Source organism: Melanostigma gelatinosum, assembly GCF_949748355.1.
Source record: "Melanostigma gelatinosum genome assembly, chromosome: 23".
Classification (NCBI taxonomy): domain Eukaryota; kingdom Metazoa; phylum Chordata; class Actinopteri; order Perciformes; family Zoarcidae; genus Melanostigma; species Melanostigma gelatinosum.
In genome coordinates, this window is record NC_136656.1 from 15489978 (window position 1) to 15505485 (window position 15508).

General features: G+C 42.2%; 1 protein-coding gene across 1 annotated transcript; it reads right to left on the bottom strand.

Annotated features, from left to right (window-relative positions):
• Positions 1–7977: 7977 nt before the first annotated feature.
• On the bottom strand, positions 7978–10979 carry paqr9 (progestin and adipoQ receptor family member 9). Its single transcript, XM_079295982.1, has one exon. It carries the CDS (start codon positions 10613–10615, stop codon positions 9458–9460), a length of 1158 nt encoding a protein of 385 aa, XP_079152108.1. The 5' UTR covers positions 10616–10979; the 3' UTR covers positions 7978–9457.
• Between the last annotated feature and the right edge of the window lie 4529 nt (positions 10980–15508).

Consider the following 15508-nt stretch of genomic DNA (forward strand, 5'->3'; position numbering starts at 1 on the left):
AGCTGTGTTGAACATAATTGGGTTGGCTGTGATTCATCCAGGAGCAACAATGTTCAACATAATATACTGTACATAAGTATACGTTTGCATCTACTATGAACTTATCATCATAGTTCTCAGAAAAGCAATATGACACTATGAAGGAGTTGTAACAGTGCGTTTATAAGTCTGCTCATTAGACTTGAGGATGTAGAGGGCAAATGCATAATATTATGTTCAGCAAAACATATCCACTTGATGCATCAGGTCAGTGTTGTGAGAAAGGACACCTGCCTTGTAAACTCCTATGGGCCTGATTTGAACACAACAGACAAAGGTTTTGCTCAAGCTGAATCTGCAATTGGGCGACTGCTACCATCATAACTCCATCTGATCATCCACAACATGACTCAAATATCAAAACATGATCAATACTAAAGCAGCACCGAAAGGAACAACCCAGTCATTACTTGAAACTGAAAAATGTCCTGTTCATCTTCAGAAGACAATTCTATTAGAATGTAAAGAAGCTACAGTGTATAGAATGATTCTATTGAAGTTATTCCTGTTTTAAATGTTTTAGACGAGTCACTAATCACTTTAAAAGAGTGATTATAGCTGATTTAACTTACAGACATGAGATTGATCTTCTCATGTCACTCTTTATACAATGATATAAATTCATCCCCGTTTTATTGATATCTTACGAAAAGTTACTCCTCATTTTCCGTGCGTTTTTCCTGCAAAAGTCCAGCAACATGAGTCTGTTTTCACTTGTTACATGCACACTGTCTTTTCAAAATAAAGTTCCATCTTCACAGGAAACAACTAAGGTCGGCGATGAAACTACTTTGTTAGGTTTAGGAAAAGATCGTGGTTTGTGTTAAAATATCTACAGAAGTGGCGTTTCTTAAGTACGGAAGTCACGTCACAAATAAATCAACATTGGCTTCTCGTTTCACACACGGCACAAACTGCGGCCTCCTGGAGGAAACACAGTGTTAGTTTGACCCATCCACGTCTCCTCATCCCACCCGTCCTGTGTGGAATTCTACTCATGTAGTCGCCCGCTAGCTTATAGCATGTAGCATCCTGGGCATCACTGGGAATCACAACACCGCGGCTTTGAGAGCACTTGTTTGCAATTGTGCATTAACGTGATTAACCAATGATTTAACTTGCTGCTAGGACCACTGATTCACCAAACCTGCTTGCAGTCTGTGTTCCACCACAGTCCCCGACGCTGCTCTCAGGATTCATTTCGTTTCTGAAGATAGATTTGATTTTGTAGCGAGTAACGAAGGTTTCAGGGGAAATGTATCAGTTTTCTTTGCAAAATGTAGTGAAGTAAAAGTAAAAGTAAACAGAAATATAAGTAGTAAAGTAAAGTACAGATACCCAAAAAAACTACTTAAGTACAGTAACGAAGTATTTCTACTTCGTTACTGTACACCACTGGTAAAATGAAATGTGAAGTTGATAGTTTTCCTTTAAAAGACTACATCGATCAAAAACAGACCAAACTTTACAACAATCCACCTTGAACCTTGAAATATTGTTGCATCAAAAACCAGCAGCTTTCAGCTGAAGTAACATCCACAGAAATACAGTCCAGAGTCACAAGAACTCACTTAGATAATATAACAGGTCATAACATTTCTTTTAAATACACTTTTAAATAAGTTCTAGTTTCAATAAGTAATAGTTTAAATTCTGGTGGGTTAAAGTTACCAACACATATGCCATGTACCTTTTTTTATTCTAATTCTAACTAAATGCAAGATCCACAGGAATACCAAATCTGCCTGTTTTTTATTAGAAAGCTGGAGAAAACAATGAAAGCAGAGCATGTTGTACGGCCGCCTGCATAATAAAAGCTGGACTCACTCTCGTTCCTGAATTATTACCATATTTACTTTACATTACAGTCATTTAGCAGACGCTTACAATAAGTGGATTCACATTTAGCAGATTTACTTTTTTCTACTACTATATTAAGAGTTGGATCTTCTCTCTGTGGGTCTTGTTTCACTGGACGTTTGATCAGGATGTCAAAGTAAAAGCGGACAGAGGGATATAAAAGGCGGAGGGGGGAGGGGAACAGCCGGCTGCATGTGTCGCCCACACACATGAGCCTGCCAAGGTCCAGCACACACACAGCACGTGCACACACACAGCACGTGCACACACACAGCACGTGCACACACACAGCACGTGCACACTCACACGGTCAGAAGGAGCGCTGGACTTGCAAATGAACACTCATTTGAAAACATTTAAATTATTCAAACCTTTTAAAAACCACAGACTTCAGTGCGCTTAACCCTTTCAGTCTAAAAGTCCACAGCAGCTCTGAGCAGCTGCTGCTCATTACACGCCGAAAACACAACAGTGGCCATTTTAAGACACGTGACACAAACCTGTCAGGCTGAACGTGGACTAATATCTGATTTTTTTCCACGATGACAAGAAAAATATCAGTCTCATGTTTGTCAGGACGTGGTTAGCCTAGCTTAGCATATAATAGCAATAGCAATAATGTAAAAACAAGAATTTATAGTTTTAGCTGTATAGAGTTAATAGTTGGAACTATTTCTTGACGAACATTATTCCTCCACCCAGCATGTGCAGCATCTCCAGCTATAGTGTTGGTTGCCAGATGCAATAAGAAAAGCTGTGGTTTGGGCCTCTGTGCAGTTACAATGGTTCCAAACCTGGCAACCTCACAGTGATGACAACATTTCAGGAAACCGCTAACAGCCAACGCACCGGACTCTTGTTCACCAAGAAGAAGTTCCAGCACATGTCTCCCAGGGTTTCATTTTTCAGTGCTAATGTTAGCATGTAACCTATTGTGCAGGGCCACAACCACCTCACCGCAGAACATGTTGACATTGAAAATACGGCATCAAAAATGTATTTGCATTTTTTCATTTTACTCATCTACGCAATTCAGTGAATTGTTTAGATGTCTTTTCAGGGAATTTTGTTTCCCAACTTGAAATGCTGTTTTTAAAGTCTTCTCCACACTGCCAGGAATATAATTGGACAATATAATTGTTGCTGTTTCTAATAGTCACTTTCAATGTATTAAGTCTAAAACAAAAAAATAGTCTAACATACCCACCAAGTGTGATCTTTGAACTGTAGAACATAAATCCTCCCAGGTTACTAAACTCACACAACAAACAAGACTTCCCGCCTCACGTTTTTTGATTTATTCCACCAACCAGTCAAGTTGCAGTTTACATTCATGGCTGTCCAACATGTCATCCCTTCATCATTTTATCCTATTAGACATTTGTGACAAATTGACATATTTAGCATGAATTCTTGACTTTTGGCCAAAAACATGCTTTGTGAGGTTACAGTGACCTTGAACCATGAAAATCTCATCAGTTCATCCTCAAGTCCAAATGTATGGTTGTCCCAAATTTGTAGAAATTTGCTCAAAGCAGTCTTGAGATATTCACGAATATGGTTCAGGCAGAAAACCCCAAAACATAATGTCTCCGGCCAGAGCAGTCAGCAGTGCAGAGGCGTACTAACACACAGATCTTTACCTCCTTGTTCTAAATGCTACGGCCCTATGTTTGCTTGGAGTGGACCATTTAGCATGTTACTACGTACATGTTAGCATAAAGTAGTACAGAAGCACAGCCATAGTTTACATGTTAACATGCTAATGTTTTATTGTTAGATGCTATTGTTGTCTAAGTATGCTGTTTGTACGAGACAACATTTTAACCTGTTGAAAAGTAAAAAAAAGATAATTAAAGTATTGAGGATTCTTCCTCTGGGGATCATGAATGTAAGAACCAAACTTCCTGGAAATCCAGTTGTCCAGATATTCCCTCTGGAACAGATGGTAAACAGTAGAATCCAGATCCTCCTGATCAACGGCTACACAGGGAAATAAATAAACTGCCACACTGATAATAGTTCTCTGCATAATTTATTTAATAAACTCAATCATCCATATTAGTGCTATTTGAATCATCAATAACAGACACAGCTTCTTTAATCATCCTCCAGTAATGTATCATTCAATGCATGTGTAAATAACGGCTTAGTGTCGTTCCTCAGTCACGCCTGAGTACTTGACTGGTTAGGTACAGCAGTGTGGAAGTCTCACATTCATATACTGAACTCTAACATCGAGAGATTCAAGTCTGGCATCTAGACGGGGGACGGGACGAGATCCAGTTCAGCGTTGGTTCTTGTCATCGCCACAGTGACACACATGCTCTATAGAGGTAGAAGCATGACTTCACCATTGGATGCATTGTTACCCAATGAATCTGACTATTCATCAGAAAGCACAACTTCAACCTGAAATGTTCTGAAATAATACAGTACTGCAGGGTTCCCTTAAAGGAACATTCTGAGGATCTTTGAAGAAGCTTTAAAGTGCACCATAACAGCACGAGTATCACAACCACAACCACAATCATTGTGGTGTCATACATAATTAACAACTCAGTTTTCATCTCTCAGCAAGTGAATGCAAAAGAAACACAAGTTAATAATGTGCAGATACAAGTAGAACTAATGCAGTGGTGATCGTAACATCTTTGAAATGCGACAGTGACCAACATGATTTCAAGATGTCAGTGCGATGTGGGAGGTAAACATGTAAGATGCAACTCCCTCAGAGACAGACAGCTTGACAGGACATAATCACTGAGGACATGACACAATTACAAAACAACACGCAGAGAAAACACATCAATCTTCGTCCGAGCGCAAATAGTCACGGTCCATTTTCAGTGTGCGAATGAACTCAGAACAAAGGAAAAGTATAATTCTCTACACCAGCGGTTCCCAAACTTTTTAGGCCACGCACCCCCTTCTACATCCCGACCGGCTTCACGCACCCCCCCCCCCCCCACACACACACCTTAAAAAAAAAAAAGCAACAGAGCCGCATAAAAATCGGACGAATGAGAGAACAGTTTGCTCGCGCATGGCGTTTGTTTTCGTGCCTTCGAAAAGGTAATGGACGTAACGTTACGAAGGTAACGGACGATTGGCCAGATTGGCCACATCTGTAGGCTCGTCTACTTGCAGAGAGTAAAACTCACTCTTCTTCACGCGACCGACTAATGTAGCCAGGATGTCTTCGGACAAAGCATCGATGCGCGCGACAGTGTTGTTGGACACCGGGATCACGTTCAACTTTTTCGCTTCTCTCTCTCCAATCATACATTCCACCATCTCTTTAACATTTTTCCCTCTCCACCACCGCCTCTCCTTCTCCCTATTACGCGGTCAGAATACGACCACAACACGCCGCCTGTCTCCGGCAGAAATGCGCTCATCCACGCACGGGAACAACACCGAGTTGTAATATATACCTCCATAACACCCCGCCACTCTCGGCTCATACCTCCCCAGCAACGAGGCACATCACCCGGTCACAATACCTCCAGAATGTCCCCCGGGTGAAATCCGGGACATGGTTTTATGGTTCCGAGTGGCGCGCGCTCACCCGTTGGCGCTGGGACGCGAGGTCTCCAGCCGTCCCCGCCGTGAGGCACCCGATCGTCAGGTCTGTCAGCCCTCGGAACAGGCCGCGGGTCAATAACTTGTGGTTAGAGGCGAGGCAGATCACAGAAAAATAATAAAGACTGGAGTATGGCAAAGATATGTTGATGAGAAGCGTATTTGTAGGTCAAACACAAACGTAATCAGGGAGAAAATACGTTCGTGGTAAAACGTAATTGAGAATGCATTTTAGTTTTGGGGGAACGTAATTTTTAGGAGACAGGACTGCACCGCCATTACATTTTTCCTCTCGCGCACCCCCTAGAGGCAGCTCGCGCACCCCCAGGGGTGCGCGCACCCCACTTTGGGAATCCCTGCTCTACACCAATCCTACTTGCTGTCCCCTCATCAGGGAGGACTGGCTCGGGTACACAGCAGCACTACGTGTCTTGTTCGTGGACGCTTCAGCAGACGGGTCTTGAAACCACCACATTGATTTTGTTGAAGACGAAAAACGCATTTTAGCAAAAATAATTGAACCTGCCAGTAAATGTGAGCCAGCAGAAATAACTGTCAGCCAGTATCATTGACACAAGTAGGTTCGACAATATCGTTTCTTTTCTTTTCAGCTGGGACATTAGAACAAGTTCAGCTGGGCCTAAAAGGCTGGACTTTAGCCTTCTTTGATCCATTACTGACGTTAGCACAGCGTTAGCGTTCCCCCTTCTCTCTGGACACTGTGCTTCTACATGAAACACATGACAGACATGGACACAGACAATTGGCACAGTCACAGAGAGAAAAATAATTTCTTAATACATTTAATTTAAAACATCCAAACCCAAACATGGCTGAGTCTGAAGCTTTAAGCAACCAAACAGGGCGAGTCATGGAGCAGAACTCATTCCAAAACAACAAGAAAGACGGGAGAGCAGACGTCTACATGGCTATTTCAACAAGGGGTAAAAACTAACATTTATGCAGACAGGATATGATCCTACAACACAGCAATACCTGCTAGCAATAAGGCCAAACACTGCGTCATGCAGTTGAACGTTGAATAAAGAGATGATAGCATTTCATCTACATGGTGAACCCAGTTTGTGCCTCTCACAAACCCAAGCACGTTGAAAAAAAACATTAAAATGGGTTTGAGATTCCATGAAAAACACAACAGAGCTCTTATGCCAGCTCTCTTTACCGTGACGTCATCTTCTCAAATGATAAATACCTCATAGTTTTTTAAAAAACCAGAAGGTCCTTGACAACATTTGATGTTGTTCTGACGATAATTCCCGATTGTTTAATCACTTTTCTGTCCACTGGGATGAACAAACATTCCAGCATGAAAGATGTATTTTTAAACCTGTTCCTCTGTTTCATATCCAGCGAGACAAGAATTACTCCCTTTGCTTGTTTCACAAGCTAAAATATATATTTTTGTATCGAGCTATGAAATAAGGCGATTATAACTGATCTTTTTCCAGATGATTGGAAGACTACGGACCCCCAAAGAATGATTATTTATTATTTATCTTGTGTGCGCACAATTAAAAAGAAAATCTTTTGGGGGTACTTCAAGGGTACAAGAGTCACTGAGGATTATGGAAGGATCTTCATAACAGCAGCATTAAATGACCTTCTGGTTAAGAATGCCAGGTATATCATGCTTAGCTCTGTGACTTGAACGTGATGATATATAAGGTACAAACTGCTCAGTCAACCATTACTGTAATCTAATCTGTGCCTGTGTAACAGAGTTAATGATTCCACTTGCCATCCTGGCCATTGGTTGCTAGTATTACTATATTATTTAAGTTATTGCTAATCCTTATCATTTTCATATTATTTCCTTGTTTAAATATCATTTACAACGTATCATTAGTTCCCCATGGAGACAAGTGGGTTGTGTGTAACAGCGCCCTCTGCTGGCTGCTTGCAGACTCTAGTGGTGCGCCCAGCTTTCATGAACTAGTCTGAAGCAAGCTGTTTTCATGGTAGCTTGACCTGTGACAAGCTCCGTTGTGAAACATCTCATTCGATGTCTGATGTACATATATATATATACACATATATATATATATATATATATATATATATATATATATATATATATATATATATGTATATATATATACATATATATACACATATATATATATATATGTATATACATATGTATATATATATACATATGTATATATATATATATATGTATATACATATATGTATATATATATACATATATATATATATATATATATATATATATATATATGTATATATATATATATATATATACATATATATATATATATATATGTATATATATATACATATATGTATATATATATACATATATATATATATATATATATATATGTATATATATATATATATGTATATATATATACATATATATATATATATGTATATATATATATGTATATATATATACATATATATATATATATATATATATATATATATATATATACAGAGAGAGAGAGATACATATAGAGAGTCTAGAAGTCCCTTTTTGGTCGTAGAATTGTTTTAATTTATAATTTCTAGAGCAAATGGTTTTAACTGATTTAGCATTTAGCATGAGTAACATGCTAACAACAGTTAGCTTAAGTATTTGTCCCTTTTGATTTAACAGTGTTCCGGAGCTTGTGACCACAACGTTGTCTATGAGAGTCACTGAAGCTGTTCTGTCTTTTACCAGCTATATTCTGTCCGATGAATAAACGTCTGGTTGGAGCCATCAAAAGATATCGTGTCCTGAATTAAACACAACACAACGGAGAGTACGCAACTGCTACACCTGATGATATACTGTTGTACAACAGTACAATATTGCGAGCCTTTTAAATACCACTTTTCCAAAGTATGGCTTTAGCTATGAGAGGTTGCTGTACATCACACGACATACAATGCCCAACCTCTGCTTCCATCGTCCTTGTTCCTCCATCATCCATCACACAGCAGGCCTTCAAACTGGAGCTGTTGCTGGTATGATGCAAACCATGTATGTAGAGTGGGTACTAGGTCCAGTCTGCTTTTCATACTGATTATAAAACATGAGATTTACACTTTAAGCCATGTGAGCATAATCTATGAAGAACTAGTCATCAGAGTAATGAAAACCATACAGATGTATTCTAAATAACTCAACAGGACATGTCATCAGGACATCATTATATGCTTCAGTAATGATTGCGTCCTTAAAGGTTACAAAGCGAACATGGCTTCTTAATGGCTTCCCCCCGAACGTGCTTTACTTTACGACTCATATGAGCTCTCAGCTATTTCTGTTGCGTCGTCAAGGCCACCGCACTTCCTGCTGCAAGTGTCACTTGGAAAGAGGAAATGAGACTGCGTGTGGGCGTCAAGAGGAAGATACGGTGATAAGGCCAGAAAAGGATTCATTCAATGTGAAACAAAAGTTCCAACAGCAACCATAGCAGAGACTTTTCAGAAGATGCTGTGTAAGGTCAGAGGGAAGGGGAAGTGGAACAGGAGGAACTACTTGACAACAGCAACTTCTGTAAATGCTGACGCTTACATTTACGACACATTACCCACATGTTATATGGAACAGTTATTCTGGGTACCAACACCTTTCCAGTGTCCTCAAGTGTACAGTCCCTGGAGGTAGTTATTATCACCACTGCTCAGACATCCTGTTGGAACATGCTGGATGAGCTCAGGGGAAAGAACTGGCAAGGACTTTCAATAACCACTCAACCAGGCAGCCACCCTGCGGTGAGCTCAGAATATAATCCATTTCCAGAATTTCATCTCCCATCGTCCCAGATTTCCGTTCATGAAAGCTTGAAAAAAAAGCTGTTGAAGGGATTGGAACATATGAGGGACTTGAAATTAGGAGAGAAATATTGTTTTACTTGTCTTTGTGGCATGGCTCTGTATGCGTGTGCAAACCTTCCTTCACAGTTGGGATAAAAAAAAAAAAAAGATGTCTTTGTGATCAGTGGCATTTCAGGGGTTTCTTGAGGTGTTCCTTTTCCAGCTGGTCTCTCTGGGGTCCATAGATGCTGGTGGCATGCCAGGAGAACCACACGATGATGGAGATGATGGTGGTCTGGAGGAGGAACATCACCCCGTAGGTGGAAGCTATGGTAGGTCCAGGTAGACGGGAGAGGATTGCAGGGGGCAAAAGCAGAGTTGGGCTGAGCAGGATTGCCCTCACCTCGGTCTTGATCATGTGGAGTTCGTCGAGGATGGACAAAAACGTGCAACAGTGGAACCACTGGTGGCTGTGCCCCCAGATGTCGAAGCGGCCCGGGGCTAGCCGCTCGGGGAACTTGCTGATGTTGAAGACGGCCGACACCAGCAGCCAGAGGCAGTGGCGATAGAAGAAGCTGGCTGTGGAGGTGGAAGCTGCGAAAGAGGAGGTGGTGGAGTAAGGCGATCTAGTGAGGAGGCGGTAGAAGACTGGCGTGGAGGAGATGAGGAACGGGAGGAGGAAAACAAAGGTTCGGATGACGTACCGATGCCGCCTCCACCTATGGCGAGTGTTGCAGCAAGATATGACGCAAATGATTGCTACAACGCATGCGGTCGGGATGTAGAAGGTCTCAAAAAACACAGAGAAATCTGGGATTGCATAGGATGATGTAAGAGATCCTGCAGGTTCAAGTTTCAAGTCCATATGGGAGCCATTTCGGCCTCCCGTCTCAACTACCCCTGCCCGAGGGTGGATGTAGTAGTAGTACGCCAATGATGAGCCAACGGTGTAGGAACTGATAGTGCCGTAATCCACAAAGAAGCAGACTTCTCTTACCACCAGAGACATTGAGTTGAGCAGGTGGGCCATGCTGCTAGCCATTAACAGACAGAACACCCCAATAAAGTAGTTCCACAACGGATAGAAGAACGGGGCGTCGCCATTTGGTGCACCTTCCCAACCAAACACCGCCACAAAATAGTATGAAAAAATAAAAACTGGGAGGAAGTGTGTCCAGAAGTTGCCTGTTTCATTGGTGGGCCTGAATGCCGATAGTAAGCAATCTCTTAGGCTGTAGTTTGGGAAGCGGTAGCCAGTCAGGATGAAGTTTTCGATGACACGCGGCGGCACATCCGTATGCCTCAGAAGGGGTAACGGATGGCCACAGTTCAGTAGCATAATGTTCAGTTTGCTGACGGTCAAAAAAGTCTATTTGAATCTGTCTTTTCCTGCACAGCACTTCAGTGTTTATTGCTTGGCTGATGACTTCATTGCTAATCACAGCATAGTAAGTGATCCCCATACACGCTCTTGCTAATGAGTAGATAAGACATCTGCAGGCTCCTCCGGCTTAAAAAAGACCTTTCAGCCCTGGTCTTCTTCGGACCTTTGATCCCGGCTCCACTGTGGGCACCGCGAGCTGTCGACTCGTCCAAAGAGCAGAGCTGGTGTATAGTCAGACAGACAGAAAAAGGCAGGGCAGAGAGTAGTACCCAGAATCCCTGGGCCACCTGCTTGGTTAATTTTTCCTTTTGGTTTTCTCTTAAACCCCGAGCAAAAGGTCAGCAAAACATCCAGCATGCACTGCTTTTAGTGCATTTTATTTAGTTCCCCGACTACATAGGATATGGACGGCGTGGATGCTTCTGTTTGTTCAGTCAAAAGCGACTTCACGTGTCTTGTGGACAGTTCTGAAGCAGCAAATCAAAATGAAGGTCACTTATTACTGTGTTACATGGTTGAGCAGCGCGTCAATGTATCCATACAGCAGCAGAGACGTCCTGAAGACAGTCCATCAATGTACCCATACAGCAGCAGAGACGTCCTGAAGACAGTCCATCAATGTACCCATACAGCAGCAGAGACGTCCTGAAGACAGTCCATCAATGTATCCATACAGCAGCAGAGATGTCCTGAATACACGTCCATCAATGTACCCATACAGCAGCAGAGACGTCCTGAAGACAGTCCATCAATGTACCCATACAGCAGCAGAGACGTCCTGAAGACAGTCCATCAATGTACCCATACAGCAGCAGAGATGTCCTGAATACACGTCCACAATGTACCCATACAGCAGCAGAGATGTCCTGAATACACGTCCATCAATGTACCCATACAGCAGCAGAGACGTCCTGAAGACAGTCCATCAATGTATCCATACAGCAGCAGAGATGTCCTGAATACACGTCCATCAATGTACCCATACAGCAGCAGAGACGTCCTGAAGACAGTCCATCAATGTATCCATACAGCAGCAGAGATGTCCTGAATACACGTCCATCAATGTACCCATACAGCAGCAGAGACGTCCTGAAGACAGTCCATCAATGTATCCATACAGCAGCAGAGATGTCCTGAATACACGTCCATGAATGTACCCATACAGCAGCAGAGATGTCCTGAATACACGTCCATCAATGTACCCATACAGCAGCAGAGACGTCCTGAAGACAGTCCATCAATGTACCCATACAGCAGCAGAGACGTCCTGAAGACAGTCCATCAATGTACCCATACAGCAGCAGAGATGTCCTGAATACACGTCCATCAATGTATCTATACAGCAGCAGAGACGTCCTGAAGACAGTCCATCAATGTACCCATACAGCAGCAGAGATGTCCTGAATACACGTCCATCAATGTACCCATACAGCAGCAGAGACGTCCTGAAGACAGTCCATCAATGTACCCATACAGCAGCAGAGACGTCCTGAAGACAGTCCATCAATGTACCCATACAGCAGCAGAGATGTCCTGAATACACGTCCATCAATGTATCTATACAGCAGCAGAGACGTCCTGAAGACAGTCCATCAATGTATCCATACAGCAGCAGAGACGTCCTGAAGACAGTCCATCAATGTACCCATACAGCAGCAGAGACGTCCTGAAGACAGTCCATCAATGTATCCATACAGCAGCAGAGACGTCCTGAAGACAGTCCATCAATGTATCTATACAGCAGCAGAGATGTCCTGAATACACGTCCATCAATGTACCCATACAGCAGCAGAGACGTCCTGAAGACAGTCCATCAATGTATCCATACAGCAGCAGAGACGTCCTGAAGACAGTCCATCAATGTACCCATACAGCAGCAGAGACGTCCTGAAGACAGTCCATCAATGTACCCATACAGCAGCAGAGACGTCCTGAAGACAGTCCATCAATGTACCCATACAGCAGCAGAGACATCCTGAAGACAGTCCATCAATGTACCCATACAGCAGCAGAGACGTCCTGAAGACAGTCCATCAATGTATCCATACAGCAGCAGAGACGTCCTGAAGACAGTCCATCAATGTATCCATACAGCAGCAGAGACGTCCTGAAGACAGTCCATCAATGTACCCATACAGCAGCAGAGACGTCCTGAAGACAGTCCATCAAGCTCTGTGCTAAGTAGGTCATGCCGCGATCAGCACTGTATCAGGCTACAGAAGGCTGCTCTTCCTCCTGTTGTTCCTGGTCCTATCAGCCTGTATCCACGTCCGACTTCCACTTCATTCAGCTCCCATTCCGTTGCAATGCAGGGCGCTGCGGAGAAGAAGAAATCCCCCGGGACCGGTGAGCAATCCGTTAAGCGTGCCGGGGACGCAAGGTCAACTTTGAATACATTCTGTGAGCGACAGCACACTGCCGTGAGTCTTCAGCCCTGTTAGTCTGAAGCCAACCGGCATTTCGGCAACACACCGAGGAGAACGGGGGACTGTTTGACAGGTACCAGCGTCAAGCTACGCACGCCATAATACCTGGGTTCCGGTTGTGAGCTTCAAAATGAAACTCAGAGGCCGTGACGTAACACTCTTTAGGGGTCATATTGCTTAAATGCACGTGATTAATATTTCTGTCATTTTCACAAGACCTTTACATCAAATCAGCTGTGCTGGCATTCCTGCACTTTCGCCAACACAGAATGTAGGCCTACCTTTACAAAGGTAGGCTAGTTATTCAGGATGTAACGAAAAACAACAACAATGACTGCATACACTACAATGATAAGGAAGGACAAAAGAGAACAGGATGTTGGAAACAATTTATTAAAACATATATGCACAATAATATGTGCAAAATAAGTTTTGGCAACGGTTAGAACCCCTCTATTAAAAGAAAAATATGAAATATTTTGCTGTTAACACGGGCAAAAACTGACATTGCCAAGTGAAAACCTGCAGAACAACAGTAAACTGTACTGAGCTCTATTTTATATATTTTCTTTGATGGTTTGCATCATTATCACATTTTATACGATTCTTTATATTTTTAATTCTATATTTTTCTCATAAGTTATTTATGTCATCATATAGTCATGTCATCATGTCATCATACAGGCTACTAGTATGTTGTAGATGGTCTATGATATTGTAGATGTAATATAGAATGTATATTTTCAGCATGTAGGCTACATGGTAGCTAATATCCACTTACACTTATTATATTGTTTTTCATTCTGAATTATGTCACTTACATTGTCAAGAATGCCATCAAAGAAACTGTGCTTATATGGTCAGGCCTGAACGTGACCATACCCTTTTATTTTGAAGGCGAATTCACTCAGTTTCCGGTCCACTTCTGATTAACTGCGCGCGTCCTCAATGGACAGTGGGAACTATTTCTAAGCTTTGCCCTTTCTGCTTTTTCCTTCTCATGTATTTTTGCGGTTTTGTCCTCAACACGCACGTGAGGAAGACAAAGCGGAATATTGCAGAACGACAGGAGGTAACCCGTGCGGTGCCGTGCTAAGGGGGTTCCCGTTATCTGCGCAGTTTGTTCCTGTTGAGTAATCTTGTTAGAGCACTACTTTGTACCCTCCCCCCCCCGCTATGTGCCTCTGAATATCGACCTTTTAAAAGTGCCTGAACAAGCCTCTCTTCATTTGCTTTCATTGTAAAGAGCCTCATAATGCTGGAGCTATGACTCACCAACAATATATTTAAACAGGAATGCACCTATCAATAGCTATGTTATAACATTGCATCTATTACACGAGTATTGTTACAACGTCCAAAATCTCAGTATTACCCTCTAGTGTTGTGTTCCCTCATATCGCTGTGTTATTGTCTATTACGAGGCACTATGACTGTACCCTGTGTTTTTAATAATGTAGAAGAGTTGCCTAGTTTTTGTTTAGTCTCTTGTACATTTTTTTATTATTTCATAAGCTTATTGTAAGCTTATATGATTCATGGGTTTCTATAATACTTTCTTTCTGACCTTCCACATTTGTTTTTGATTTGATACTATAACTGTAATGTGTCATCTAGCGTGATCCATCTCCCTGGATAAATTATCTTAGGGCCGCATTTAATGCAGTGGCTAAACCTGCATGGCCAAAAAAGAGCTGCACGCACACATTTGTATCATTTTATTTGAAATATTTATGACCAAAGAAATGTACACTTAATACAGACTAAATAGAAGCAACGGGATACAGAGGCTCATTTCCTCTGGCCAATTAGGCTTTTATGTCAAATGTATTGATGTAGTGTGTTGCAAGCATGAGGTTTTCATACAATATCACTTTATAGGCCTTTAAATGCTTTGACACTGTCTTAATTATATTTCGCATGTTGGCTGTCCAAACAAAATGACTTATGTTGGATTGGCTCCTCTTTTGCAACATTACATTCTGAAGAAACTAAACTTCCTGTACATCAGTAAACCAGGACCACAGGCTGCCCGCCCTTTCCCCCATTCACCCTCCAGCAATGACTGCTGTGGCCAGATGTCAGGAAGTCTTTGAACCAGCACTTTCAGCAGGATGGGGTGGAGGTGGGGGAGGGGTGCAGTGGCCACTTTCCAAATTTCCCTGAAGAATGAGAAGCAGGCCACACTCCACAGCAGACTGGGAGAGAACAACATGCATTTTTTAATTAGCGACTGACAGCACGGAAGGGTGAATGGATGTGGAGCCACGCCTGTAGCCAGTTATTATGACCTCATAGACATTACAGAGCCTCAGACAGACTCATATTTGGCACGGGACACATGTGAACTGAAAGACCCGGCTCAAAGGCTGCAGCATACATGGGAGACCAGATGAGTTAAAAGTGATAAATAAACAAATTT

Coding starts and splice junctions, on each gene's coding strand:
- paqr9 (XM_079295982.1), bottom strand. CDS start 10,615: ATGCTACTGAACTGTGGCCATCCGTTACCCCTTCTGAGGCATACGGAT.